The 26,790-nt window shown below is 39.5% G+C and overlaps 2 protein-coding genes across 3 annotated transcripts in view; one reads left to right on the top strand and one right to left on the bottom strand.

Annotated features, from left to right (window-relative positions):
• The window catches only part of LOC122838959 (oxysterol-binding protein-related protein 1-like), a 50,431-nt gene extending 37,457 nt beyond the window's left edge, over positions 1 to 12,974 (bottom strand). The window contains exons 1-9 of one of the 2 annotated variants that reach the window (XM_044130021.1): positions 12,680 to 12,974; positions 9,471 to 9,600; positions 9,302 to 9,387; positions 9,143 to 9,217; positions 8,857 to 8,968; positions 8,612 to 8,697; positions 5,755 to 5,899; positions 5,129 to 5,196; positions 4,993 to 5,037 (exon numbers count right to left, since the gene is read on the bottom strand). In XM_044130021.1, coding sequence (XP_043985956.1) covers positions 4,993 to 5,037; positions 5,129 to 5,196; positions 5,755 to 5,899; positions 8,612 to 8,697; positions 8,857 to 8,968; positions 9,143 to 9,217; positions 9,302 to 9,387; positions 9,471 to 9,594 — 741 coding nt within the window. In that variant the 5' untranslated portion in view covers positions 9,595 to 9,600; positions 12,680 to 12,974. The remainder of the gene's footprint in view (positions 1 to 4,992; positions 5,038 to 5,128; positions 5,197 to 5,754; positions 5,900 to 8,611; positions 8,698 to 8,856; positions 8,969 to 9,142; positions 9,218 to 9,301; positions 9,388 to 9,470; positions 9,601 to 12,679) is intronic. The other variant, XM_044130023.1, reaches the window with a different exon arrangement.
• A 216-nt stretch (positions 12,975 to 13,190) lies between these two features.
• Positions 13,191 to 26,509, top strand: impact (impact RWD domain protein). Its single transcript, XM_044130024.1, has 9 exons — positions 13,191 to 13,376; positions 15,572 to 15,700; positions 15,798 to 15,850; positions 15,976 to 16,038; positions 16,196 to 16,281; positions 20,231 to 20,356; positions 20,439 to 20,533; positions 22,830 to 22,903; positions 24,536 to 26,509. Exons 1-9 carry the CDS (start codon positions 13,329 to 13,331, stop codon positions 24,591 to 24,593), a joined length of 732 nt encoding a protein of 243 aa, XP_043985959.1. The 5' UTR covers positions 13,191 to 13,328; the 3' UTR covers positions 24,594 to 26,509.
• Positions 26,510 to 26,790: the final 281 nt, after the last annotated feature.

The raw sequence follows: 26,790 nt of genomic DNA, 5'->3' as shown, positions 1-26,790 counted from the left end.
ACGGAAACATATACTTAGCTCTGGAAAAAATGAAGAGACGTTTTCACTGAACCCCATTGAAAACCTCCTGGTTGTTCCACCAAATACTGATTTCTGAACTCTTCCTGAGTTAAAACATTAGAATTGCTGCTTCTAAATGAATGTTAACTTGTTTTCTTTGCATTATTTGAGGCCTGAAAGCGCTGCATCGTTTTTGTCATTTTGACTAGTTCTCATTTTCTGCAAATAATTCTAAAAAAATTTTGCTTGGATTTTTGACATGTTGTCAGTAGTTCATAGAATAAAATAATAATGTTAATTTTACTCAAACATTTACCTATAAAATGTTAAATCAGAGAAACTGATCATTTTAAGTGGGCTCTTCGTTTTGCCCAGAGCTGTACGATGCACCTCTATGAATATTTTGGCAAATATCTCATACCAAGTTGCAGAGATTCCATTTGCCTTTTATTGCCAATGAAAATGATAATCTCTTCAAATCAAAAATGGCTGCTTCTCCTCTGGAGAACCCTTTGCATAGCCTTAAGATTTTTTAATTTTTTTTTTATCAGGGCTTAGAAATTTAATGTCATTGTGCTTTATCCAATCCAAAACCAGTATAGATGTATTTGTGGGATTACTGGCCTTCTGGAATATCCAAATGGTACAAAGTTTTATCAGAATATCACCCTGAGTGGAAGCTGGTCAGTGCAGTTGGACGACTGATAAAACAATATCTATCGCAACAGACATGTGATCAGTATCAATAACAAATATGTTCGATAGAATTTTGATAACTTCACTGAATTCAGATTCAGAACCACACAGCATTCTGGGAAATGTAGGCAAAGGAAAGACTTGAGCTGCTTCATCTCTTATGGCTAGCTAAGAAATGTCGGTGGCATCAACTAACTCACTCACTCTTTGGTTACCTAGCAACAACTTGTTGAGTAACTTGTACAGTGAGGCAAGTTTTACGTTGTCATGCCAACAAAAAATCAACAAGTTTAAGCTGTCAATGACCAAGTAAAATTTCTTCTGGAGCACTAGTGACTGCATATATCCTCAAATCTAACAAAAATGCCGTCCATCCATCTTACGACGCAAGGTGGAAAGATTTGGAAGGAACAACAGTGGAAGGAAAACCTTTAATATCAGTATTAATGGACAAAAACTTACAAGAAGGGCTGAATATACCACATGGGTCAATATTACACACTATGCTGGATTCTTGGAGTAGGGTCATTAAAATTTATAAATTGGGTAACCAGATAAAAATACTCAGATGGTGTGCATTTGATTCAGCGTTTAAACCAAACAAGATTGATGGGAGATTTAGAGGATGGATCCAAAAAGGATTAACCACCTACTATAGCTTTACTCAGAAGGGCGTGTTTCTGAGTTTTGAGGAACTTCAGAGATCTAAAAGGTTGGAGAAGGACGACTTCTTTAGATATCTACAGGTTAGGGCCTATTTCAATGAAAATATATATGACAATTGGAAAACAGCCAAACCAGGACTTTTTAAAGTGTTTTTGTCTTTGTTGAAGTCAGAAACTTGTTTCCATACTATATGATGGTATTCTGTCTTCTAAACAAGGTGACACAAACTACACAAGAAACAAGTGGCTAAACGAAGGAAACTTATCTATCTCATCTGAAAGTTGGGAACAGATCAACAAGTTACCCTGGATGACCTCGAGCTCCAACACATGGAGAGAATTCTGTTGGAAAAACACGATTTGATATTTTGTAACTTCAGTTCAGAAAAAGCATCAGGGCAACAGAGACACGTGTTGGAGACTCTGTGGATCAAATGGGACAAATCATCATCATCATATCTTCTGGGATTGTCCGGTTATTAAAGGTTTTTGGGAACAAATGTGTTCCCACCTGAATAACATCTTTACTGAAAGGATCCCATGTAAATTTGAATCCCTATACCTAGGAAACATTTCACTTGATAACTGGACTCTGGAAGATAAAAAACTGCTGTTGGTGCTCCTGGCAGCAAGCAAAAAGACAATCACTAGAAAATGGTTGAAGCCTGAAGCTCCTACTGTTGAGGACTGGTTCAAGATTGTACAGGACATTTACATTCTGGAGAAGATATCTTTTTCTGTCCAAGGCCGAAGGGAATTATTCTTCAAGATCTGGTCTAAATGGACAAACTATATAAAATCTGTTATTCCTGTGGACTAAATATCTCTATTACATGCAAGTATTGTTTCTCTGTGTATGGTACTTTGGCTCAGGATTATGGCAAACTTACGCTCTTGATTGTGTTTTTCCCCTAACATAAGAAAACTCAGACCAGACCCTCCATCCCCCCACTCACTCTTCTGTTATGGATGTTCTGTTATTATACAAAAAAAAAAAAAAACTGGTTGGGCTTATGTTATTCATTCTCATACTTCCAATGTGGTGGAAGCTGAATTGTACAAAATAATTGTAATTTGCCTTTCCAAATAAAAAATTAATAATAATAATAAAAAAATGCCGTCCAACATTTTGTCCACAGCTGTACGATGCACCTCTATGAGTATTTTGGCAAATATCTTATACCAAGTTGCAGACTTGGTATAAGTCTGCAGCTAAAATTTTAGCAGAATTTTTTTGTTTTTACTGCTTTACATAAATACGTTTTATAAGGGTGGCCAAGCGTGGTGAATGCTGAAAAGCACGAAAAAATGACTGGACATCAGCTAAATCTACAACCAGACGAGTAAAAACTCATGTGGGCGCTTCAAGTGACTGATGTAACCAAAAACACATCAAACTAGTATTTGTAGGAAAAAAAGAAGATTCTGGAAGCTCCCCAGACTTATCAAACACGTACGGACGGGGTCATCAAACACTTATAATGATTGTGCGCCAACCTCTTCAATGGCTAATAAAGTGAGGATGAACGCATATATTGGAACCAGTACGAATAATCTGGATCAAATAATTTTTTTTATTATTCTGACATTTACATCCATGATGAGTTTGTGAGTAAACTTCTGAACCAACACTGGAAACAGAGATAAAAAGGTGGCTTTCAAAGCAAAAGTCGGCAGCTCAAAAAGTCCTTTAAGCAATTTGATTGTCTGCTGGGAGCCGGCAGGAACAACGCAGGGCCGGCAGGCAATTTGTCCTCATTCCGACCACATTACTGCTGCAGCTTTCATCATGCACCGCACATGTGACTCAGAGATCCTTCTCCGCCGCACACAACCACCGCAGAGGCGAGGCGGGTGGCTCACCTGTCAACAACACCTGCAAAATAACCTTTTCATATCCATCTTTAGACCTTTAACCCTGGAGTCAAGTTGAGCCCGGAGAGACAGCGATGTCTGAAACCGACGGAGTGCATCGCGGCTCAACCCGTCAGGCTCTGTCGGCCGGTCTTTCTTTAGCTCGACTAACAGTAAGGTGCGTCCTATATGGGCTGAAAACAGCTGGACTGAGAATCAAAGTGGCTTGTTGTTTGAAACTGTTCTAGTCTCGCTAACATCTACAGTTTACCTGGCAACACCGAGTTGCTCGGATTATTGAACGAACTGATCAGAATTCTGCAGGTGTGCGAACAAACCCAACAACAATAAAGCAGCATAAAAATAAAACTAGAAATAAAAAAAAGCCTGAATGGACTCGGTCTGAATGTCACATTTTCCCACTTTGTCAATATGAGTTGCTGTAATTTACGGGTCCTGTTGTTCACTGGATTAAAATTTAGAGATGAGTGGGTTTTTTTCCCTCTTGCTCTTGTTAGAGCTCCACAATAAATACTGGCATTAGCGCTGGAGTGGCAGGTTAATTAACCGGGAATTATATACAGACAGCAGCCAAGAACAGTTCATACTTACAGCAGGAGAAGCTAGACTGTTTTTGTTTTGAGCAGCATATTGTAGAAAAGGACTGTAGACCGGGTCCATCACAGAAACACACAGGGGTGATGACTATGCATGCACACATTGAGGGATTTAGAGAGCCCAATTAATGAAACATCTGTTTTTATAGACCAAACCCTGAACATTGACACACACAAAAAAAGGATCTGGCCAGGATCTTCTGGCTGTGAGGTCACCATGTACTGAGGTGCAACAATTAGATAATAGAATAACATCTATTATACTGTTATCTTCTGTTATGCTTCCAAACATGTTCAGATGTTTCTGCAATTGTTTTAGAAACAACTTAACTTTTACATTTTAGTGAAACAGGACTGGAAAGTGACTTTGGTCATTATAAAGTGTAAGAGCTCTCATTCAGCAAACAGGAAGTAAAGCACAGGCTCACAGAAAAAGATATTTTACTTTTCTTTGTTTTCAAATGAACATTTTGCACGTTATTGTGCAAAAGTCTGAACTGCTACTAAAAACAGTCTAAGCGCTTATAAAAAACCAAACATCCAGTCATCATTGACAGTAATTTTACGATTTTTGATGTCTGGAAAACTAGCCATTTCAAATACATCCCGATCATTGAGTTGCAGTAGTTCCAGTATGTTTGATCAGCTGGTTCTACTGCTGCAAAATGGCTGCAGTGGCAAGTTTTGTTGTCGACTTACCATCCGTGGTTGTGCAGGAGGCTCTACTTCTGCTTTTCAAAGATATATCAGGTACTGTATAACTGCGCATGTGCTTGCAGCCTTTTTCATGTGCAAGTGTAAGCACTGACAGCTTATTGTGATCTAAGGTGGCAAGAGGCCCTAAAACAGCTCATTCTGAACAGAGCTCAAAATGAGCACAATAAAATCAATCAATGAGAATCAAGGATTTTCTGCAAAAAATGCGATGAACAAGTTCCTAACCTAGCCTGTTCAAGGAAGCATATTAAGTCACCTCTAATGCTGCATGTAATCAGTTGGAACTACAGCCTTAAAAAAGAACAAATCAGGAAACATAATGCTGTGTTTGCACATCAGCAACGTGCCTACAGACAGTTAATAACTTGTAAAACGAGCAGCCTCTCTAACCCACCAGAAAAAGTAAAAAACAACAAAAAAAAAACTTAATTTCCAGACTTTACCTTCCAGAGGAGTCCTTCGTACTTTTTGACATGACGGGTCAAATCCTGCGGATGAGAAAAATAAAAAGAGTAGAAAACAAATCTCAGAGCAAATCAACTGAGACGTTAGGAAGCCGACCGTCCGCTGAGCACTCACTCGATGAACGTTGCCTTCAAGACACTGTTTCATTGCCGCATCGCTGGCCAGGTCAAACACCGTCTGCCCTGCGAGTTAGGGAATTGAAGAGTTTTATCAAAACAGAACACGAGCAGAGAGAGGGGAGGAAAAAAATACCATCAGCTTGAACAGCGGTTAAATGGCGCTGCCAGCAGTCATAAATGTCAAGGTTTTATCTGACACTCGTACAGCCTCAGTTGTTATGTTTGTTGTTTCCCTGACGATTGTTTTTGGGGAGATAAAAACAGACTAAATTTCGGGACAGAAAATGAAGAGTTGCTAACTGCGTGCCAGGATGGATGCTACTTTTGTCTGGGTGTAAAAATAGAGAGAGAAGATGGTGAAACTGTCACCAAGCACCTCGGGAAATATTTTCAAAAGTTCAAAAAAAGACAGAAGCATCAAAGCTTGACAAAGAAACGAAAAAGACTAGCTTCTCTTTTATTTCCAAGTCATTTCAAAGGAGCAATATTTCATAAAAGGCACATAAAAGGTTTGGTTTATTGCTGGTTTTGTTCCTGTTCATGTCCTTTTGTCCAAGTGAAAAACAAAAGAAAAATCAGCAGTCTTTCATTGCTGCCAGCTCTCTGGCTTTTGCACTTTACCGTTTTTGTTCTTCGCAGTGGCGTTGGCGCCGCTCCTCAGCAGCTTCAGGGCGCACGGCCTCTGGCCTCGATAGGCGGCACAGTGCAGCGGAGTGTTACCCAGCAGATCTGTGCAGTTGATATCTGGAGGCTTCTTCCTGCTGAGCTGCAGCAAAACACGCAGGAGAGGAACAAACTCTGTCATTTGTCACACACCGACTCAGAACTGCCGCGCGTCTTTCTGCTGCTTTTCATCCTGCAAACCCTTTGGCACAAAGGCAGATTTATGCTTTTAAGAAGCTTTCGCCTTAAAAGGTGTTTGTGTGTGTGTGTGTGAACTATTGTGTTTAAAAGGTGTTGTCAACTTTTCTGCATTGTGAAACGTGATACATAGAAATGGGTGAGATGTTTCAAATCGACCGGCTGCGTAATCCCTGGCACTCCGGTACAGATGTGTAAAAACACTAAAATATATTAAAATAATTCAGGCAGATTCACCCTTAAATTTGAGTACGTTTTTTTTAAATGCTAACAAATAAGATAATTTTTTGTTTCACTCCCGTATGGATACGGTGTGACATAGAGGCATTTCATTTAGTGACTCTTCAATGAGGGAAAGACAAGAGAACATACTGTTCAATTCAAAAATACTTTACTAATCACACAGAGAAATTAAATATGTAGGTGAGGTAGATGTGGGTTGATCTTCATGAGTGACAAGCAAGCGCTCATTTCTGCAATCAGGATCGTAAGAACATTAGAAATGTGCTTATTAATGTTCTGCTAATATCGGAAAAACTACATTTTGCAACTGCGGCTTTTCCACTAAATAAGACACACCATTAAAATCACATCTAAATAAATTTGTTCACGCAGTAAGCCATTAAAAAACATGCCACAGCATCCTCCTCCGACTGCTTCCTGTTCTTTGTGTCGTCTTTTCTACCAGTAGTAACATCCGGTTGCTGATCACACGACTCGAGTGATGAGAAAAAAAAAAGTGTTTCCATTGCAGTTTTGTGAAATGCTGTAATTTTGATCCGGCCGAAAAAACACCTAACCCTACAGCAAAAACATTTAATCACAAAAAACGAGAGTTTGCTCAAAATTGCCGGGCTTCCCATTAAGCAATTTTTTTTTTTGCAATAACAATTTGCGTAATTTTATGGTCAACCGAAGCGCCGCCACTGATGAAGAGTCTCATGAGGATCCAAAGTTGGGAGTGGAGAAAGGAAAGAGATTTTCAGTTTTTGTTGGCTAAAAGTGGCTCCTGAGTTTGGTTCAGTTTCCCCAGCAGATATCAGACAATACCTACATGAGAGGAAGCTGTTTAGTAGGAGATCCAACAAACACAAATCCAAACGTGGAGATTGCTGAGCTCTACTAGGACTTTAACTGAGATCTTTATCCACAAAATATTAAAATTTAACTTTTCAGCAACAAACACTCCAAGAAGAAGAATTTGAGGAAATAAAAAGCTTTGGCAGAAGATCTGTGATGCTGTGGGTCTGTTTTCCTGGCGACCTTCTTATAGCGCAAAGCATCTCAAATTCTTTGAAATTCCAGGATGTTTTAGACATAAATCTGTGTGTCTCCACCAGAAAAACAGAAAATGGGTCATTTTGAGCAAGATAATGACCCAACTTAAAAGGGTAAATCAATACAGAAAAAGCCCACCAGACACAAAATCTGTCTCTTCTTTTTCCTCCCAAGGAAATCTCAGATCGAAATCGTCTAAAAGACCCATAAGGTGAGCTGAAGAGAGGAGAGCTCAGGACTCTGGATGGCATAGAGCGATTATGCAAAGAGGAATGATTAAAGATCCCTCTCTCTGTATGCAGAGTTTGGAAAAATTGATATGAGAAGACGAAGTCATATCCTGTTGGCAAAATCGCATAATTCTGGTTTCGTTTTCTTCCCCCACGGCTTTGACGTACTCAAACTGAAGGTTGGATTTCTCCTAAAATGTTCAAATCGAGATTATGCCACTGTGAAAGTTTGACTTATTTTAACAGGTTTTACAAAGTTTTTACAAGGGGGGCCAATTCCTGTGTAGGGTGGTGTTTCAGTCTGGATGTAATGAGAGCTAATTTAATAGTTTAATTAAATAACTTTACATGCTATAATGCAAAACGACATCACAGGCTGCAATAATTAAACACAAGTACTTGGAGCGTCAGAAGGCGACATTTCCAACTATTTAATCAAACATACAGCAGCAAAAACACGTGAAACACAAACATACATATTAAAAGACGTGAAGATGTGATTCTATCAGATATAAAGTAAAATAAGTTTACATCCTAAGTCAGGGCTGTCGAACTCATTTTCATTTTGAGTCTGTCTTTGAATGGCCAGTTGTGGCAGAAACCAATGATAAAAAATAAAAACACTATTAAACAGTTAAAATGAAAATAAATAGAACCTCTTCAGATTTTTGCGAAACATATTTTCACACTTGGTGTAATTTTGTACTTTCCAGATAAAACTACTGATAATATTGATAAAATAATATAATATTTAAGCACACTCTTATCTCAAAGTTTCTATTTCTAGAGTCTAGCGGTGCCATGTATAAATGTCTGCCGGGCCTGATTAGGCCCGTGGACCTTGAGTTTGACACGTGGCCCAGATTATAATAAGAACAAAAGGAGATCTTTGTTTTTTCAGATTAGAGAACATTTTCTTTTTCTTCAAAATGAAATACTAAATTTGTCGATTGATTTCATGTTAATCTCTGACGAGTAATCAGACGCTTTCTGTTTTCATCCGCACTTCTAACAGTGCAGCATCTTCAATGTCGCCTTAAAGTTGTACGAAAACATGCAGGTCAGCTCTGTGTGCGTCCGGACGGATATGAGGAGCATCTTTTACCAACCAGCTGAGTGAGAGTCGATAGGTCTCCTTCTCTCGCAGCTTCCAGAAGTTTCTCCTCCAGTTTCCTCTCTTCTGTTCTTTCGGCAGCTGGCATCCGCCACGCGACGGGAGAAAATGTAGGACATAAGCGGCATAAATAGTTTGTGTGAATGGAGGATAAACAAGCCGGCGTGGAAAAAAATAAATAAATAAGACTGAATGCAAGTCTCCATGGTAACTCTTAGAATGACAAGATGCATCTCTCACCTTCCAGCATGCTTCTGATCTCTGCGTTTTGAGTGACGTCTTTGGGAATTTGAGCCGAGCCGTTGATGACAGCAGCACATGCATCATAGTGCAGCAGCAGCATGACAACCTCCTGATCAATATGCGATGGATTGATTTGATTGGTTTGACAGGAAATGAATGAACGAACGAACGCATGCGAAATAAAAAACAATCTTACATTTAACAAAGTGGTGCAGAGAGTTTTTAATTTGAAAAAAAAAAAAAAAAAAAGAATCTATAGAGGTGGAATATTTTTGCAACGCACCTTTCTCCCCGTGAACGCAGCTTTGTGCAGCGCTGTGTCTCCGATGTTGTTGGGCAGGTTGACATTTGCTCCCGCCTGCAGGATGTGAGCGAAAATACGTGTCATCTGAGCAGTCGTTTAACATTTCATCCTTAAAATAAAAAAAAAGAGAAACGCCACCTTGAGGAGCTCCTCCACTACGTCTCTGTGACCAAAGTAACAAGCCAAGTGAAGAGGCGTCCAGCCCAAGTTAGACTTGCTTTGACCTGAAATCAAAAAACAGGACACACTTGAATTGAGTTCAACAGCACACTGTAACTGAAGCTACACCCATGTGTTAGTCACACACCTTTACAGTTGACATTAATCCGCCTCTCCACCGCTGCGTCGGACCTGAGGAGTTCCTGAACCCCAGGCAGATCTCCGTTCCGGGCGCACTGCAGGAGCTGCTCCTCTGGCTCCAGATCCTCCATGGAACCCTGCAGGGGAAAACAGAAAGGATGGGAATTAGCTGTGGCTACATGATAAATAGGACTGAGTGGGAGATTTTAAAAGACTCTCTGACTCTGACCGTAATGGAAAATGTAAAACTATTTAAAAACAATAAAAGAGAAGCGGAAACTGTCCAACGCCATGATTCGACAGTTTCTGCACAAACGTATCAGTCTGTCACGTCTTTTTGAAGTGGCTCTTAATCATTCTTTATCAAAAAAGTAGCCTTAGTTTGCTCAGATTTGCTGGGGTTTGTTTATGTTCTGCTCTTTAAACATGCTGCCCCAGCATTTCAGCCAGCCTGGCTTTAATCTAAGACCGCTACACGATGCCACCTATCTTGTTCAGCTGTTGCGCTTGAGGATCAAAATCCTGTTACATGACCCAATTCTGGAAAGGCTTTAGCTGCTAGAAGCACAATGATAATTCCCAATGAATGCAGGTCAAGTAGTGTCAAAACAGAGCCAAACCACAACTACCGAGCCTGGCAAAGGGAATAAAGTGGTCATGTTTTGTGTTCAAATATGCTGGTAAACATGGATGCCTTCCAACCGCCTGCGTGTGTTTGAAGGGCGCGGAGACCCTTAAGCAAAATTAAAGGTGCACCAATCCTGATATTTCCTGCTCAGTACGAACGTTCAGCTTCTGATAACTGAGATTTGTAACTTATTCTAGTGGTTTTTCTAAAGCATAAAAACAGAAAAGAAATGTGCTGAATGCTCTAGAAGGATATCGCCATTTGTTCAAATTGCTTCTACTACAGTAAAACGTGTACGGCCGTGCTTTAAAGAAGCAATCGCAGGTTGACGCATTGATTGACTGAAACGGTGGGGATTCGTAGTTGCGATAGATTCAATGAGTATGAAAGAGTTCAACAGTATTTGACTTGCTCATATCTGGTCGATTGATTTTTGCCTTTCTAGCAGAAGATGAAATAAATAGTACAGGTATTCTGAGACAGTTTTCTCTCCATACAAATATCCCCGCAGATCATCAAGTGACTTTCTGAGGCACGATTTTCAACACACTTTCACAGAAATAAAGTGAAATATATGCTTTACAATCATCAGACTGGCCATTTTAAATTGCTGCACAGCCTCCCTTATTGTTTACATTACTTAGCCAGTCAGCACGGGGTCATGTGAGAAACAAGTCACAAGGGCTTTTGTTTTCTCGGAAATGAAGAAAGCAAGGAGAAGTGAACGAGGATTTTTTTATTTATTTTTTTTCAAAAGGAGGCCGTCTCTAGCCAAGCCTTACAGGAAAGAGGCAGATCTTTCCTTTCCTCCACATCCAGACTTTATAAAAAAAAAAAAAAGCATGTGCACATGACACCCCTATAGCTGGCATCAAATGATTGCTGTTGAAAGACAAGGGAAAATTGGAAAGCGCTCATACGGCGATGTCACGGTTTGTCATGTGGCTCTGCAGAGGGATCAATAAATCACGTAGTCAACAAAATACTATTACCGTAAGATTCTGCAGCTTGACTTCTGCAGGAAACTGACGTGTGGCTCAGAAACAGGTTTAGCTGGGCTTGAAAAGCAGGTGACTAGATGACTAGATGATTGTATCAAAGTAAGTAAAAACCCCATAAAATCCCCAGCTATATTTGGATTTACAAAAGAAAGGGTATGCTGTATAAAAAAAGGGCATTTTTATTTATACTATTTAATTAATAGCAATAATTAAATTGTCCCCCCAAGCCTTTAGTCTGCTAATTAATTAAATGTTCTATTAGTACATCGATTAAAAAACAATCTACTTGATTACCAATGTTACCATACGTTATATGCTTAGTGTTAGTCTGTGTTCAGAAGAAGAAGGCTTCATTTTGGCTCAAAATGGTAAACATATGAATAATTCAAAAGGCACCTGAATGCACCTGGGTACAGTAAGAAAGAAAACACATTTTCTCGTGTTTTTTGTAGGATTTAAGGTTAATGTTCCTCCTCACTCAATGGCATTTCAAAAACTATGCCAGTTGAAAATTGCATAAGTGTTTTCCGTTTCTCTTTTGTACCACTGGCTCTGAAATATGGGACCGTGACTAAACAAGTATCTTGGTATTCAGATCTTTATGGCTAAAATGAGTAAGAAATTTTGATGGATTTCTTTTGATGGATATTTATGCTAGAAATATTTGAAGTAGACATGGACCGGTGTGACATTCTCACAACATGATAACCTGAGTAAAAACAATAAGACAGTGTCAGTGTGTTAACACATATAGTAAAAACTCAACGTCAAAAATCACTCAGCCACTGTTTCTTCCATCTCATTAAAAAGACAGTGTAACATAAATTTGTTCCAGTGTCTTCAGAACACCTTGTTATGTAGACTTTATTTTCAACAAAATCTGCATTGTGTCTTCTGCTCTGCCCTGCCCTCTCAGCTCCAGGCTCAGATGGAGTTTCTTTTTTATTATTATTAGTTTTCTGGTTAAAACTGAGTTGTTCCTGGCTACTGTCGCGTCATGCTTGCTGGAGTGGAGGATGGATTGCTGCAAAGACAATGGCGTTCGGCAGATTAGGAAAGTTTCACCTATTTACATTTTAAACTGAATTTGATTACATTGTTTTACAACAAGGATTATAAGTATGTCGCTGAATTTGAATCCGACTATACATTATTGGATTGATTTTATTCTGCTTTTATAAAACTGGATGCAAATTACACTTCTAAAATGTTTTCTTGTAAAATGCCTCAAGCTGACATTTATCATCGTGTTGCGCTATAAGACAACAGAATCTGGATTGAAACCAGAAAAGCTCAAGTTAAATTGTTATTGTGAATCTTTAAGAGGTGCCCAGTCTTATAGCAATAAAAACCACATTGCAGTACCTATTGTATTTATTCGATAATAAACAAAAGAAGAAAAAAACAAAAACACAGGACACTTAGGTGCTAAAACTTCGAACAATTTACTTTCAAGAGGAATTTAAAGGACATAAAAATATATTTAAATACTCTACAGCTTGCCACAAGCAGCGATAGTTTTAGCGTTAATGTGATTTAAACACGCATTTATGATCCAACTAAGTGCACAGAAAAATTCAGACTTACAGTTTCCACGTCCCGTGAGTTAAAATCCAGCTGCTTTCTCTAACAGGGGCCCACCGTGGAGCTGCATGTGATGTCTAAAGCCCCTCCGGTGAGCTTCCTGCTGCCCTACTTCAGCGCACACAGCACGGCGAAGAGCCTCCAACACATCCCGCTTTCACTCGCCGACAGACACCAACTTCTCGTTTATTGTCTTCTGACAGCTCCGGCTCAGCACGCCGACAAATATGTATCGCAGTGACGCTTCCTGGACACACATACCTCTGTCGCTGCTGACTGTTTACACTGAGATCAGCTGATCCACGCCTCAGCGGAAATCAGCCAACCGGGCCTTTCAAAATAAAAGAGAATCCCGTAACAAAACATAATTTAAGGTGAGAAATGTGAATATTTTTTTGGCGACACAGTAGAAGACAAACTCTTCTTAGAATATTGTGTATAAACTTATCTCAGTATATTGTGCCTCATTTTACTGTTTTCTTTATACCCACAAGGTGATGGCAGAAACCGGAAGTCAGAATGGTAGCAGGCTGTGGAGCCACTTTACCCTGGAAGCTGTTCTTCACGGACTGCTAGGATTCTTCGTGTTGTCATGTGCCTTACCACTGAATGATACGTGTTCCCGGCGGGCGAGGTCTGTTAAGATGGTTTCATGGCGGATATTATAAATCCAGAGAATGAAGAAGATCTGCAGGCTCAAGTAAGATTAAATCCTCCAAGACAGAGTGAAGAAAACAGAGTTTTACAGTAACTGTTGTAGATTGGCTGCATGGAGCGTGGAAGTGATAATCATGTTGATAAGAGGCAGAGCGACTCAGTGCAACTTTTTCTTGAAATCATGCCAGGAACATTTAAAGCCCCAAACCAGATTATCTGTTATACAGTACAAAATATCACGGTAAACTTGACGTACAGGTTGCTATTTTCTGCAAACATGACAATTTAATCAACAAAATAAAAGCATACCTTCTCAAAAACAAACAAACAAAAAAAGCTTCCAGACACCTCTGGTGACATCACATAAGGTGACCAATCAGCTGTTGTATTTTGCTTGTTTTTCTTCCACTTTACCACGCTTTTCATAAAATTCATCTTTTGTGTTTATAATTATACATACTTATATCCATTTAAGTATATATACATACATGTATACTTATATTATTATACATGTAAATATGTATACTTATACTTTTATAAGTATACATACTATTGCAAATTGAATGTATTCAATTGGCGTTCTTGTAGAAATGATTTACTAGACTGATCACACTTCTGACCTCCACCTGAAACCAACCTGGGTTCTGCAGCCAATCAGTCACTTTTTCCACACAGGCCCATGCAGGTTTCAGGCTTTTTTTCTCCCTTAATAATGAAATCCACCATTTAAAAAACTGCATTTTGTGTTGTATTAAATTGTTTTGATTTTCTGAAACACCAAGGTGTGACAAAGATGCAAAAAGAGAAAAAGGAAATCAGGAAGGGGACAAGCACTTTTTCACACCAATGTATGAATCCTCCTGATAAGCTGCAATCCTCGGTCTGGTGTGACTCCACCAGGAACGGGGTGAAGCTTTTTTTTTTTTTGGTCAGTTGTACAGATGGTACACCTCACTGTGCTCTCCTGGTCTTGTGGTTGTCTGAAAGTTATCCCAGCAGACTCACAATCTGCTGATCTGCCCAGTCAGCTGATGACGTGGATTGATGCAACATATGTCTGACTGGCTGTGAGCTTCCACCACTCCCTCACTGAGGAGTGAGTCTTAGTTCCCTAATTCTTATTATTAGGGAACTCTTAGTGATTCCTATTAACTGGTATGTCATGGTTTAGGGATGTGTGCACTATGTGTTTGTAATGAAAGAAATTATCTTAATTATCGATTAACCTATTGCTTATTCTGACAACGAATCAATTAATCAGATAAGATAATTGGCACATTCTGTTGATTTTTTAAAAAGCCTTTCTTATAGTTTTAGAAATACATTACAAGATGTAAATAAATAATTCAGTCCATTTTTAAATAAAAAGATAAACATTTTATTGCCTAAAATGCAACAACATAGCATTTCTTTAGTGAACACTTTTAGGATGCATCTGCAGCAAAAAACCCCCAAAACATGTGAAAAGCTCAGCTCTCTCTGTTTGACTTAAGATCAATACAGTGTAGAGGCAATCCTTTTATTTTTCTACTATTTGATTAATAATTGAATAGGAAAAGGTTCTTAAGCATTGCTTTTGTTATTGTTTTTTACAGAATTTGAATTGAGTGAAGCTAAAACTAAACTATGCCACTAGATTAAGGTTTTTTTTTTATCTTAAGTGAAATTTTTTTTAAAAATCTTTGGACAGTTTTGGCTTAACTATTGCTCTGAGGATGTCACTTTTTTAGCAAATAGTCGTTTTTTTCATCTGTATCCTCGAGTTAACGAGTAATCAATCCCTAAATTAGTTGACGAATAGTTCAATAATCAATTAATCACAATTAATCTGATGAAATGTTTCAGCCTTAAATGTTTTTGTTGTACATATACGAATTTAAAGTTGATGGGAATAAAATGGCTCAGTCTGAAAGTTGCCTGTTTCTCTTATGATTCTGTCCAGCTCTGCATAGTGAGGAATTGTGCATCACTCCTTTTTATCCCTTTTGCTATAAACAGTTTGTTTCAGCGTCTGTTTCTTTAAGGAATTAGTCTGATTCTTGGATTTGTTATTCTTTGTTATTCTTCCAGAATAACAAACCCATAGATCTATACAGATCTCTACAGCGCCATCAGCTGTACTGTGAGAATTTTAAAACCCTCCACTTGTTGAAATTCTATAATCACAGTGTGGATTAACCAGGGATTAAACTTTGAAAACTCTTAGACTAGTTGTTTTTTGGTTTTTTTCTCATTCAGATCGAAGAGGTCGAAGCTTTGTCTTCTATCTACGGAGACGAGTGGTGTGTGATAGACGAAGCGTCCAGGATATTCTGCATCAAAATATCCAGCGACGCCGAGGAGCAGAAACTGACAGCATGCTTGCAGGTGGAAAACGGGAGGAGAAAAAACAAAAATCCCTGCATATAAATCCCAAGCATTTCAGCTTGTTCTAAAACTATTATTTTCGTCTCACTGTGACCAGATAATCCTTCCACCCGATTATCCGAGTGCAGCCCCACCCATCTATCAGATCAAGTAAGTCGATTTGCCTTTTTTTCATTTAATGAGGAGATGCTGCTGATTTGAAAGAACAACGTCCCACTCAAAAGCCCACTCCGCGTCCCACTCAATAACCTTGTGTTTGTTCTCGGCTTTTCTAGTGCCGCGTGGTTGCGAGGCTCCGAGAGGGCCGAATTGGCAAACAGCCTGGAAGACATCTACGTGTGAGAGCTTTTCTCGTAATTTCTGACTTCACAAAGAGACGCTGCACGGCGATATTAGTCACAACAAAAGCTTTCATTATTCTTTCTCGCAGGGCGTTCGTCTCTGTGTGTGATTTCGAGCTTCCGCCCTCACATGCGACTATTTAATTTTCAACAGGGAGCATGCGGGGGAGAGCATCCTCTACCTGTGGGTGGAAAGAATCAGAGACTTTCTCGTGGAGAAATCCCACGGCTCGGGACAAGGTGAGGTGTGTGAGAAATGAGTTTTGGTGCTGTGAGCCCCGAATGGCTTGATGTCCACCTGCGTGGCAGAGCTAGCTTCATGCTACTCTGAGCGCTCACCTGGTGGCTTCATCCGTTTGTACCAGCCAGCTGACTGTTGGAGAACATGGAGGGTTCTTGAAAGGAAAGATGCTGGAAAATTGCAACTAATAGTGAACAGATTCAGTATATATTTAACTTTTTCACATTTTGTCACCTGAGTGAAGTTGCCCCCCAACCTCCCTCCACACACACACACACACACACACACGCACACACACACACACACACACACACACCTTCTTCAAATCAGACAAAATTGCTTTTAAATATATAAAGAAATGTTCCTGCACAGTGGCGCAGTTGGCAGAGCTGTTGCCTTGCAGCAAGAAGGTTCTGGGTTCGATTCCCGGCCCGGGGTCTTTCTGCATGGAGTTTGCATGTTCTCCCTGTGCATGGTGGGTTCTCTCCGGGTTCTCCGGCTTCCTCCCACAGTCCAAAAACATGACTGTCAGGTTGATTGGTCTCTCTAAAGTCTCCCTAGGTGTGAGTGTGTGTGTGAATGGTTGTGTGTCCTGTATGTCTCTGTTGCCCTGCGACAGACTGGCGACCTGTCCAGGGTGAACCCCGCCTCTCGCCCGGAACGTTAGCTGGAGATTGGCACCGGCAACCCTCCTGACCCCATTAGGGACAAAGGGTGTATAGAAAATGGATGGATGTTCCTAGAGGTCATGAAAGGTCATCCAGCCCCGCAACCTTCTTCAAATCAGACAAAATGGATGCCGATCAACTCGACACCGTTCGTGCTGCAATTTGTTTTTGTTTGTGCTGCTTTGGCTTAATGAAAGGTTAAAGGTCAGCTAGCCTCCCCCCACTTTTATGAAATCAAATAAAATTGGTGTCAAATGTTTGTGCTGCGTTTGTGCAGCAAAAAATTTGTTGCAGCTCCCCCTCCTCCTGCAAAAGTGTGTGTGTGTGTGGGGGGGGGGGTGACATTTTGACCTTTAACCTTTCATTAATACCTTCAAACCCAAGCCGAACAGAAAACATTTTTTGCTGCACAAACTTTTGACACTCATATACCTACATAATATCCACAGACCTGAATGTGTTTTGATGGGAGTTTATGTCCCATTCTGCACAACGATTGGTAGTTCATAACGGTGGAGTTGAAGAATAAAGTTTGCTTTTTTTCTGTGTTTTTGTTCTGCAAATGACATGAAGTGCAACAATTTACTGGACGAAGTTCACGTTTCTCCTCATAATGTCTCGGCTAATTTGTTTTGATTTGATTTCTGTCACGTTTGCACAAAATCTTACCACATAGTTTTGACTAATGTCCAGTGCAAATATCTCGGTGCAGCTGAAATAAAGACATCACTAACTTACAAGTAACTTCTTAGCAATATACAATAGTTTGTTTTAAGTCAATAATACCCAAGTAGTAATGAAAAAAAAAAACGTACCAGTTCCGTTGGCAGGTTTTTAAAAAACTTTTAAGATGGGAAAAATGTTACATCAAGCATTAAACATCTGCCATTTAAACAAAGACTTCATATAAGTATTCAATAATTACTGACTTAAGACAGACTCCTATATCTCGCTAAAACGTTACTTCTAAATTACTTTTGTTTTATTTCAAGTGTACGAAGAAATTCTCATTAGAAACTTAAAAACTCCTTCATAACTTAAATGGAGACGTGTGCCTCCATTTAACTTAAATGTCAGAAATTAACCTATCGGAACCTTACAAAGCGATGACATCATCAGTTGAGCTCTCCCAAACGCGTTTAGAATCACAGCCATCTTAGTTTGTGCAAAACTTTCAATTTGAAGAAAACCTAAAAATATTCTTCCCATTTTATAAAGAAATGCATCATTTCAATGATCCAGCTGACCTAAAAGTTCAATCTGAGTTCATGTCACACGATGACAAATGTATATGTCACCTGAAATTCCTGGTTTCACCGTTTCGCCACATAAAATGCATATTTGAAACTTATTATACGTTAAATAATCACTTCCGATCCAGCCAAATCTCCGACCAGCAGGTGAAGCCTCATCTAGATTCTCCTCCCTCCTTCGTTCGGCTCCTTTCCTCGCCGGCGTATCTTTCCGGTGAGGATCTAAAGGTGCGATAAGGTGAACACAAAGCCCTTGTAAAAAAAAAAAAAAAAAAGAAAGAAAAATGCTCCACGCTTTGAGTGACTTCACTGAATTAAGATCCGTATCTCCATAATGCGCCCTGTTGCTTCGGCGGAGCCTCTCATGTGGCATAAAACGCGGCGCTAAAAGGCTCCTCGGTTCCGGCTTCACCCGCTAAACGAGGTGCGTTTCTGGGTGTCAGTCTCTCCTCCCTCTGTCTCACTTATCTGACACCGTGCTCCTACAGAACATTATACCGTTTTAACAACAAGCCAGACAAGAAAAAAAAAACCCGCCTCCCCATTGTGGTGCGTCAAAAGTCATCTTTTCTCTGATTCCTGTGGTAATAAGTGTAACTGGTCGCAGCCCAGGAGTGGGACCGTCGGCTTTTTCATTTAAATGACAGCCACACGGTGGGAGAGAGAGAGAGAAAGAGAGGATGGAGCGGCGATAAGGCCGGAGCCGCGCATTTGACAGAAAAATAAAGGAAATGAAAAAAAGCAGAAGAGATGACGGGGCACATGAAAAGTGAGGAGGGATATAAAGGCTTTGATGATGAAGTTTTGGATGAATCAGACCACACTGAAGCAAAACGAAGAGCAGGAGAAGGAGAAAAAAAAACATTGGAGAACAAATATTGAAATCCACTTACCTTTAATGGATTTTGGCTGTGTGTGTGTGTGTGTTTCTGTTGAGTGCTTGCTCCCTCTCTGCTGTGTGTGTGTGTGTGTGTGTGTGTGTGTGTGTGTGTGTTGATTACACTGTAAGAAATACTGAGCTTTTTTCATTATGAGAGTAAACATGGGAAGATCTCCAGTGCACATTTTTCTTTTCCTGTTTTCCTGGCGGCCGTGCAAGTTTCAGCAGCGTTTACTTAAAAAGGGGCTGATGAATGACATTAATGCTCATGTCTGCGTGTTCTTTATCCTGGAGTTCTAATAGTCGTGCTTTAATGCATCCTATTATGCATGCCAGGCCGCGTGCAGCCTTGTTTTTCTGACCTCTGTTTTGGGAGTTTTCTCTCTTCCTGAAAAGTACGTGCTTTTTATGCTAATGTTGCGTTTGCATCTTCCCTCCCGCGCCCTTGACTGTCTTCCAAAAACGTGTTAATAGCATGTTGGCGAGTCACGTGTTCGCACTGCCCTGCAAATGTGTGTTAATCCACACTTTAAATCAGTGCCAGTTACTTATTTTTATTTATTTATTTATTTTTAAGTTGCATTACTTGATCGCAGTGTGGCATTTACACCCTCAGAAATGAGAAGCACATCTGCGGCCAAAAGCTTCAACTACGTTGAGGGGGAGCAGCGGGAGGGCGGGCTAATTAACTGTCACGTTTTTAAGGGGTTTGTTGAGGATAACAAACACATATCTCATAAATGGACTTATTTTCCAACATCTCAACGTTTCTCTGTGAAAACCCCATGGAGACAATGAGGATAATCAGTGTGATATTAGCTGCCAGCAGCTGAGCCTTTGGAGAAATCACGCTGTTCATGCTTGCGTTGCTGGAGTCTTTGTGGTTGTGCGTTTAGATCCGAACTGCACAAGGCAGGATCGTGACAAACTACTAATTTGTTTTAGCGGTGTGAATACTTTTGGATCGCACTATGTTTTTGCATAAATAATCCTGGAATAGATTGTCAGCTGACTTTAACCGCACATTTATTTATTTTCATTGCCTTAGCATTAACAATCACTGTGCTAATTATTATGTGATTTTTTTCTTCCCCCTGCCACATTCATTCTCATATTAATACCTTGTGTTTATTTTATCCCTCTTTAGTCATTCAAGAAGAAAAAGTGAACGTAACTGCCGAGGAGGACGTGGAAGACGATGAAGACATACCTGATTTGCGCGTTCTCGGGGAAAACGCAGAGAAAACCCACATCTTCCTGGATCGGGCAAACGGTATAGCTCTCTTAAATCGGCACCTGCTCCATTTCCGATAAAAAAGATTTTAGAATTATGTGCAACGCTGCCCCACTTACAGATGAAGAGATACCGCCGATTAAACATGGAAGCCTCATCACGGACCGACGCAGCACCTTCCAGCCCCATTTGGCACCTGTGGTCACACCAGGACAGGTACAACACGTGCACAGTAACGTTTATGACATGTCGTAATTTAGGCAGAAAACAAATAAACTGTTGTTTAGCTAAAGTGGCTAAAAGCTAGCCAGAATGGTATATGACACCTAGAGGGAACTTATGAACTTTCTGTAGTTTGGGTTTGTCTTAATCTTCTGATTTTTGCCACTGACTGAAGTAAAAAAGATCTGTTTTCCACTTCCTGCATATTAATCTTACTCTTTGGCTCGTCTTAAAAGCTCCCACCTGCTGCAAAGTACTAATTGGTCAAAAATATTAGCAGATGCAGCTGTCCTGCTGGGACGCCACGGACCAAGATAATGGAGACCCGAGGCAGGCTTCATGCTTTCACGTAATGTTCTTGAAGCGCTAAGTGCTACAACTGCTAAAATAATTTTGAAAGAAAAAAAATATATATTTATATATAAAACCTTCCTTAATTAAAGCAGTGAGGTGTTTATAAGCTGTAAACAGTAAATGGAGCCAATGGGGTTCAGTTTCAGCCAGGTTTTTCTTCTAGCCAATGGCGCTGCTGGAACAAAGTTTGTACACACACTAGGATTTTAGGAGCCTTTACTTAAACACACTTTTGAGTGGAATCTGACTTGGTTGCAAAAAGAACAAAACATAGCCAAAAAAATTATGCATTTAAAAATATTATCATGTTATTGATTCTGTAAAAGGCCACGCACTGTAAAGGAAATGCTGCATGCTACTGGCAGCTCTGCCTCAGTTCACCCTGTAGCTAATTTGTAACCTGATTTTGCGGCTTCCTTCTCTCATTTCTTACCTGTCAGAAAACCAGTTTATTACTTAATTATTGCATGTCTGTGTATTTAATACATGTGTGTTCTTGAAACTGCCAAAACTTTGCATAATTTAGTTTAACTTGTGAATCACTTTTCTGAAGATCATCAAATCTCTACTTACATGTTTTTTTCTTTTTCTGATTCCGGCTCACTAGTCTCAGATTTTGACTTCCATTCAAAGCTTCACCAAAGGGACGGCAGCTGCCCGTCACCGCGGCTGGTGACATAAGAATCAGTTTTGTTTTGCACAGATTGCACAAACGTCTCACCAAATCAATGTTTGATCCCACTCCTCTCATTTACTCAAGAGTTTTTTTTGTACAGGGAGACGGCTTAGCTACGCAAATGCTGTTGTTTATCTTAGCGTCCTCGTGAACAGATGCCCCAAGATCACTGTAAATGTCTCTGTTAGAATTGGTGCTTATGAGCTCTGCAGAATAACTGAGCTATTGGTGCAGCTCTGGCTTAAAGTCTCTGATAGGTGATCGTGACGTTAGTTAATAACAGAAGTCTTGGGACATGAGTCGGGACTTTCACAGCGACAGTTCATGATTTATTCTGTCACCCACCGCCGTCAGGGAGGAGTGTCATGGTGTCATGACCCCTTTGTGGAAGCTCAGTTCTAGTCTCTGCCCTTTAGCTAAAATACGAGCGAAGACGCTCTACACAGAGGTGTGTCAAGATTATTCTCCCCATCTGGTCCGTTCTGTCCAAGAAGTCCAGATTTTCTGCAAACTTTCTTCCCAGCGTCCGTTTTGTTCTGTACCGAAAATATGCATGATATGGCGACAAACCTCATGTTTTTCTTTCCACGGATAACTCTGCCTTTTTGCTAGTAATTTTGTTGATTTTTAAAAAGTTCTAGTTGTCTGGGCTTAAAGAGATGTTCCGCTTAATTTTATTTCAGGTTAAAATGTACAAAAGGAGGCGCATGTTGAAGTGCTGGTTGACTCCGCAGCTACAAGAAAGAGTCTGGAATAAAAATATAGAAGTAAATAAATCACTCAGATTAGCAAAAGAAAGAAGAAAAAGGAAACATTTCAATTCACAACTTGTCTTTTTTACTTACTGTATTTATAGTTGATCATTGTAGTTCTTGAAAACTCACATGGCTGTAGTGATGTAATTCCAGGAAATGCTTGCTCAGCGTTGTGTTGTTTTTTTCCTTTTTTCTTTTTGTAGATTCATGCAGAACATGTGATGCTCTGCAACCATTAGACAGCATTAAAAATGGGCAACAGGTTTTGTTTTACTAGCTTTTACCAAAAAGTTCAGCGCCTGGCAAATAACCTGCGTTAGTCAGCAGCGGCAGACTGAACTAATGGGTTATTCATACCTCGTAGTGCTGCAGGTAGAACTCCTTCAACACTCCTGGCTGTAGCACAGCGCTTTATAAACTCAACAGTGAGCTAACAGAGGATGAAGCCGAATGCCAGCAGCCGTCACTCATTACTGTTTTGTTTTTCTTCCCTCGTGCGTTTCAGGTGAAGATGGTCCTGGAGAAACTTTATGAAAACAAGAAGATTGCCAGTGCCACTCATAATATTTATGCCTACAGGTTGGTAGTGTCTATATAAGCCTGGTGGAAAATACAGTTATATTAGTGAACAAAGAAAGCTGCATCGCAAAACACAGTGTCTGAGCTAGACTCCGTAAAGCGTTGAAATCTTCCAGTTGGTCCGTTTCATACCAATACCAAAAGGTTTATTGATTTATGGTTTGTACTTGATAATGTGGGCTTGCTTGCATAAAGCTACTTTGTAGGCCAATTTGTGTGTTTTGCATAATGCTGATTAAAATGTCCTGGCAGTAAATGTTGTATCACAAAGATAAATATTACGTTTGCACCTACCCTAGCACTTTTCTGCCTTACATTTTTATGGCGTACATACAATGCTTCAGGTGTGTGACACGCCAGCATCACTGCTCTTTTATTTATACATGATGCTAAACCAGGCTGCTAAAGATTTGTTGATTACAAAATCTACCTGAGTGATACTCAATTGTCATGGGAATTTATCAATAATGACATGATTTGGCTCATGCACTGTCCAGATGCTCTGTCTGTACTGATGTGGAGTCACTGACCTCAGCATTCTGAATGCTTAAGGTGTCTGATAAGACATGATAATTGAAGACTTCAACCTTGAACTATTTATTCACTTAGTTGCTCTCATGCTTTTTGTTTAGAACGCTAAACTTTCCTCCTAAAATGGTCAGTAAAACCAAAAATATGATCATATGAATAATAAACGAAATAACGCTGAAAATCTGACAAAATAAAAAAAAACAGTGAATAATTAGTTGAAGAAAGTAAGAGTTTTTAAACATACTTTTAATCCATCTATGATTTGAGCTCTGCAGATATGTGAAGGTACGTTATTCCTAACAAATTTTGCGAGACAATAAATTGTCCCAGAACCTATTGTGATAAATTATAATATTGTTGTTTTGAGATCATTTTCAAGTAATATAATAGTAGTAATTGCATAAAAATGCAAGAACATTATTCTTAAGGATCGATAAACATTAAATCACAATACACATTTGAAGCTTGAACTGGAAGACATTTTAAATATCCAAAATAAATAAAGAAAACAACAGAAACAACAAATAAAATGAATTATGAAGTTTCTGTTGACAAAATTGTCTTTCAAAAAAGGGGATGGTTGAGACCAAAACGCCAGACTGACGACTTTTATCAATCAGTTTTTGATAAAAAGTGAGAGAAAGAGAAAACCGATGAATCAAGCAAATAAAAATTATTGACTGTCTTTTTTATTTATCATGTTATTAACTGATTTATTGTTTATTGTGACTAGTTGAACCTCTCCATTATAGTTGGGTCATGAAGCTTCTTGGGAAGCTGCCGGTTGTTTGCTCAGGGTTCACAAAGTGATCATCAAACATGGAAGAAACAAACAAACAAACAAAAAAAAAAGAAACATTCAGTTCAATGAAGCTAAAATTAACATCTGGACACCACAGCTTTCTGTAAAATTTTGCGCTTTTATCCAAATATCATCAAGAGCAACACGCTGATTTCTTGGCAGTGGACCCACATGAAACCCATTTTATACGCACCAACATAGATGGAAGGCTGCAGCATCAAGCAGCTTTATGATTCACTCTCCTGATATCCTGTTTAACAAAACAGTGCAGTAAAATATTACTCTTTGTTTGCCCACAGATTACGCCTGTTTGCTTTTTCCATCTGCAAGTCGTTCACATCGTCAAACAATTTTTAATAGCAAAGGCGAATGTAAGCTGAGTCAACACAAAATGCACCTCATTTAGTAAATGACAAAGCGTTCTAAGCCGATCTGAATATACATTTCACACTTTTTTTAAAATCTCAAATGATTGTTTACAGGCTGTGTTGAGATTCCAGTGTGACTGCAGCGTTCTTCGGCTCAATGTCGCCAGCAGCAGCCGGGCCTTTTTACTGCACCTGCACAATCGATAAGTCACTTAAATTGAATCTGACAACATGAAGCAAGCTAAAAGGCAAGACATCATGCCCCCATCTCAAGAAACAGAGTAGATTGCAAAACAAAAAGGAAAAAAAAAAAGTCTCAAAAGTTTTGGAAGCCGGCAAACCACAGTGAGGATTTGTACTTAGACAATTCCTCAAGGAGGCCTCAAAAATATTTAGACTGCATGTTTTGCACTCTTTAGTTTCTTTTGTTCCCAGAAGAGCTAAGAGTTCTGGTCTGCAGCAGAAAATTGTGAAGGAAATGTCTTATTATTAGTTTAATTACTTGGTTTATTCAGTAGGATAAAAAGCAAGTCTACCTCTTAAAGGTTTGGGAGAAAAAAAAAAGTAAATAGTCTGGACTTAAAACTTAGAAGCCATTGATGCCCCAAAACCAGGGATGGCCAAACCTGGTCAAACCTTAGAGTCTCCCTGGTCTAACACGCCTGAATCCAAGTGCAGTCAGGTTCTCCAGAATCCTGCTAATGACCTCATTATTTGACTCAGGTGTGTTGAGAAACATCTAAAAGTTGCAGGAGACCGGCCCTCCAGGACCAGGAGTGCCCACACCTGCCCAAAACTCTTCAATGTGCCTAAATTGGGACCTTCTTTAAAACTGCAGTAGCTGTAACTTTGTAGCTTTCACAAAAAATTTTGTTTTTTTTTTTGTACATATTTGTTAAAAATCTCATGACGCTATAACATGAGACAAATAATGTGTGAAAAAATTCAGGTCCTCCACCTCCTTCCTGAGTCACTTTTGCTTGAAGAGAAGCACCGCTCCGGGTCAAAATCAACCAATCAGAGCCAAGAGGAGGGTTTTAGTGCTATCAGTCATCCTCGTGTATGTGCTGCTGAATGTGCTCAGTTGCACAGAAACAAGTTGCCACTACAGGAAAACTGTCATCATCATCATCACCAGACTTTATGGCTGACAGACGGGGGAGGATGTGAGCGAATGCATGAGGATTATTGTCGGCTCTAAAACTGATTGGTTGTTTCTGGATCATAGGTGGAAAGCAGAGGAGCAAAATATTTTCACACATTATCTGTCTTATATTATAATGTCACGACATGGTAATAGTTTTAACAAATATTTATTTTATTTTTTTTTACTTTCATAGTGCAGCTTTTATAAATATGAAAATAGTTTTTTTTTAAGTTTTTTAAGTTAAAAAAACATATCATCACAAAAAAGCAAAAAGAAACCAAATCTATAAAGGGGTGAAAACCGTTTTCACCGCTCTGTTTGTGTTCATCCTTCATAAATGTAACCTCTGTAGCGACGCCGCCCGGCCCGCTGACAGAGAGGCTTTTGATTGTGTGCCATAATGCCAAAACTCGTTGCACAAACCTGTCAGCTCACGTCGGGGCTTGTTAAAGTTTGTGTACAGTCTGTCTGATGTTTTCAGTCATAATTTATTTAACTTAAGTGTTTTTGTGCTGCTGCAGATTTTTGCAGACGTCCCTCCCATGGCAGCGCTGAATCCACAGAGCCTCCTCCTCACGCGAGGAGATCCAAATTAACTTCTGAACCGAAGTGTATTCTGTACGGAGCTTAATATTTTAATTAGCCCTTCATCCTGGAGTTAGAGTTACAGTTTGTCTTATTAGTGGAGAAGAGGAAAATGAAGTAATCTTCTCCTCAGAAGGGACCGCTACTGCATTAAAAAGTCAAACAGTTCTGGAGCAAATCTTCCTGCAAGTTCCTCAACTCGGCTCCTTCAGACTAGCGGCAGCAGCAATCAGGAAGCACCTGATGGAGCTGCTGAACTCATTACATGAGCTGCTTCTCAGTGCAACGCTGGTAAAAACATTGGTAAAAGGTTAATAGAGGAGCCATGTTGTGAAAGAGCAGGAGTTTTTATAGAGACGCATTAAATTATAAAGTAAAATTAATTGTAAGTGATATTTGGTAACATGAAGCCTTTTTGTAACATCTGAAGGTAACAGTTACGTGATTGTGCCTG

This window comes from Gambusia affinis, linkage group LG10 (assembly GCF_019740435.1).
Source record: "Gambusia affinis linkage group LG10, SWU_Gaff_1.0, whole genome shotgun sequence".
NCBI classification, from domain to species: Eukaryota; Metazoa; Chordata; class Actinopteri; order Cyprinodontiformes; family Poeciliidae; genus Gambusia; species Gambusia affinis.
The sequence above is the reverse complement of the archived record's forward strand: the minus strand, read 5'-3'. Positions and strand labels throughout refer to the sequence as shown.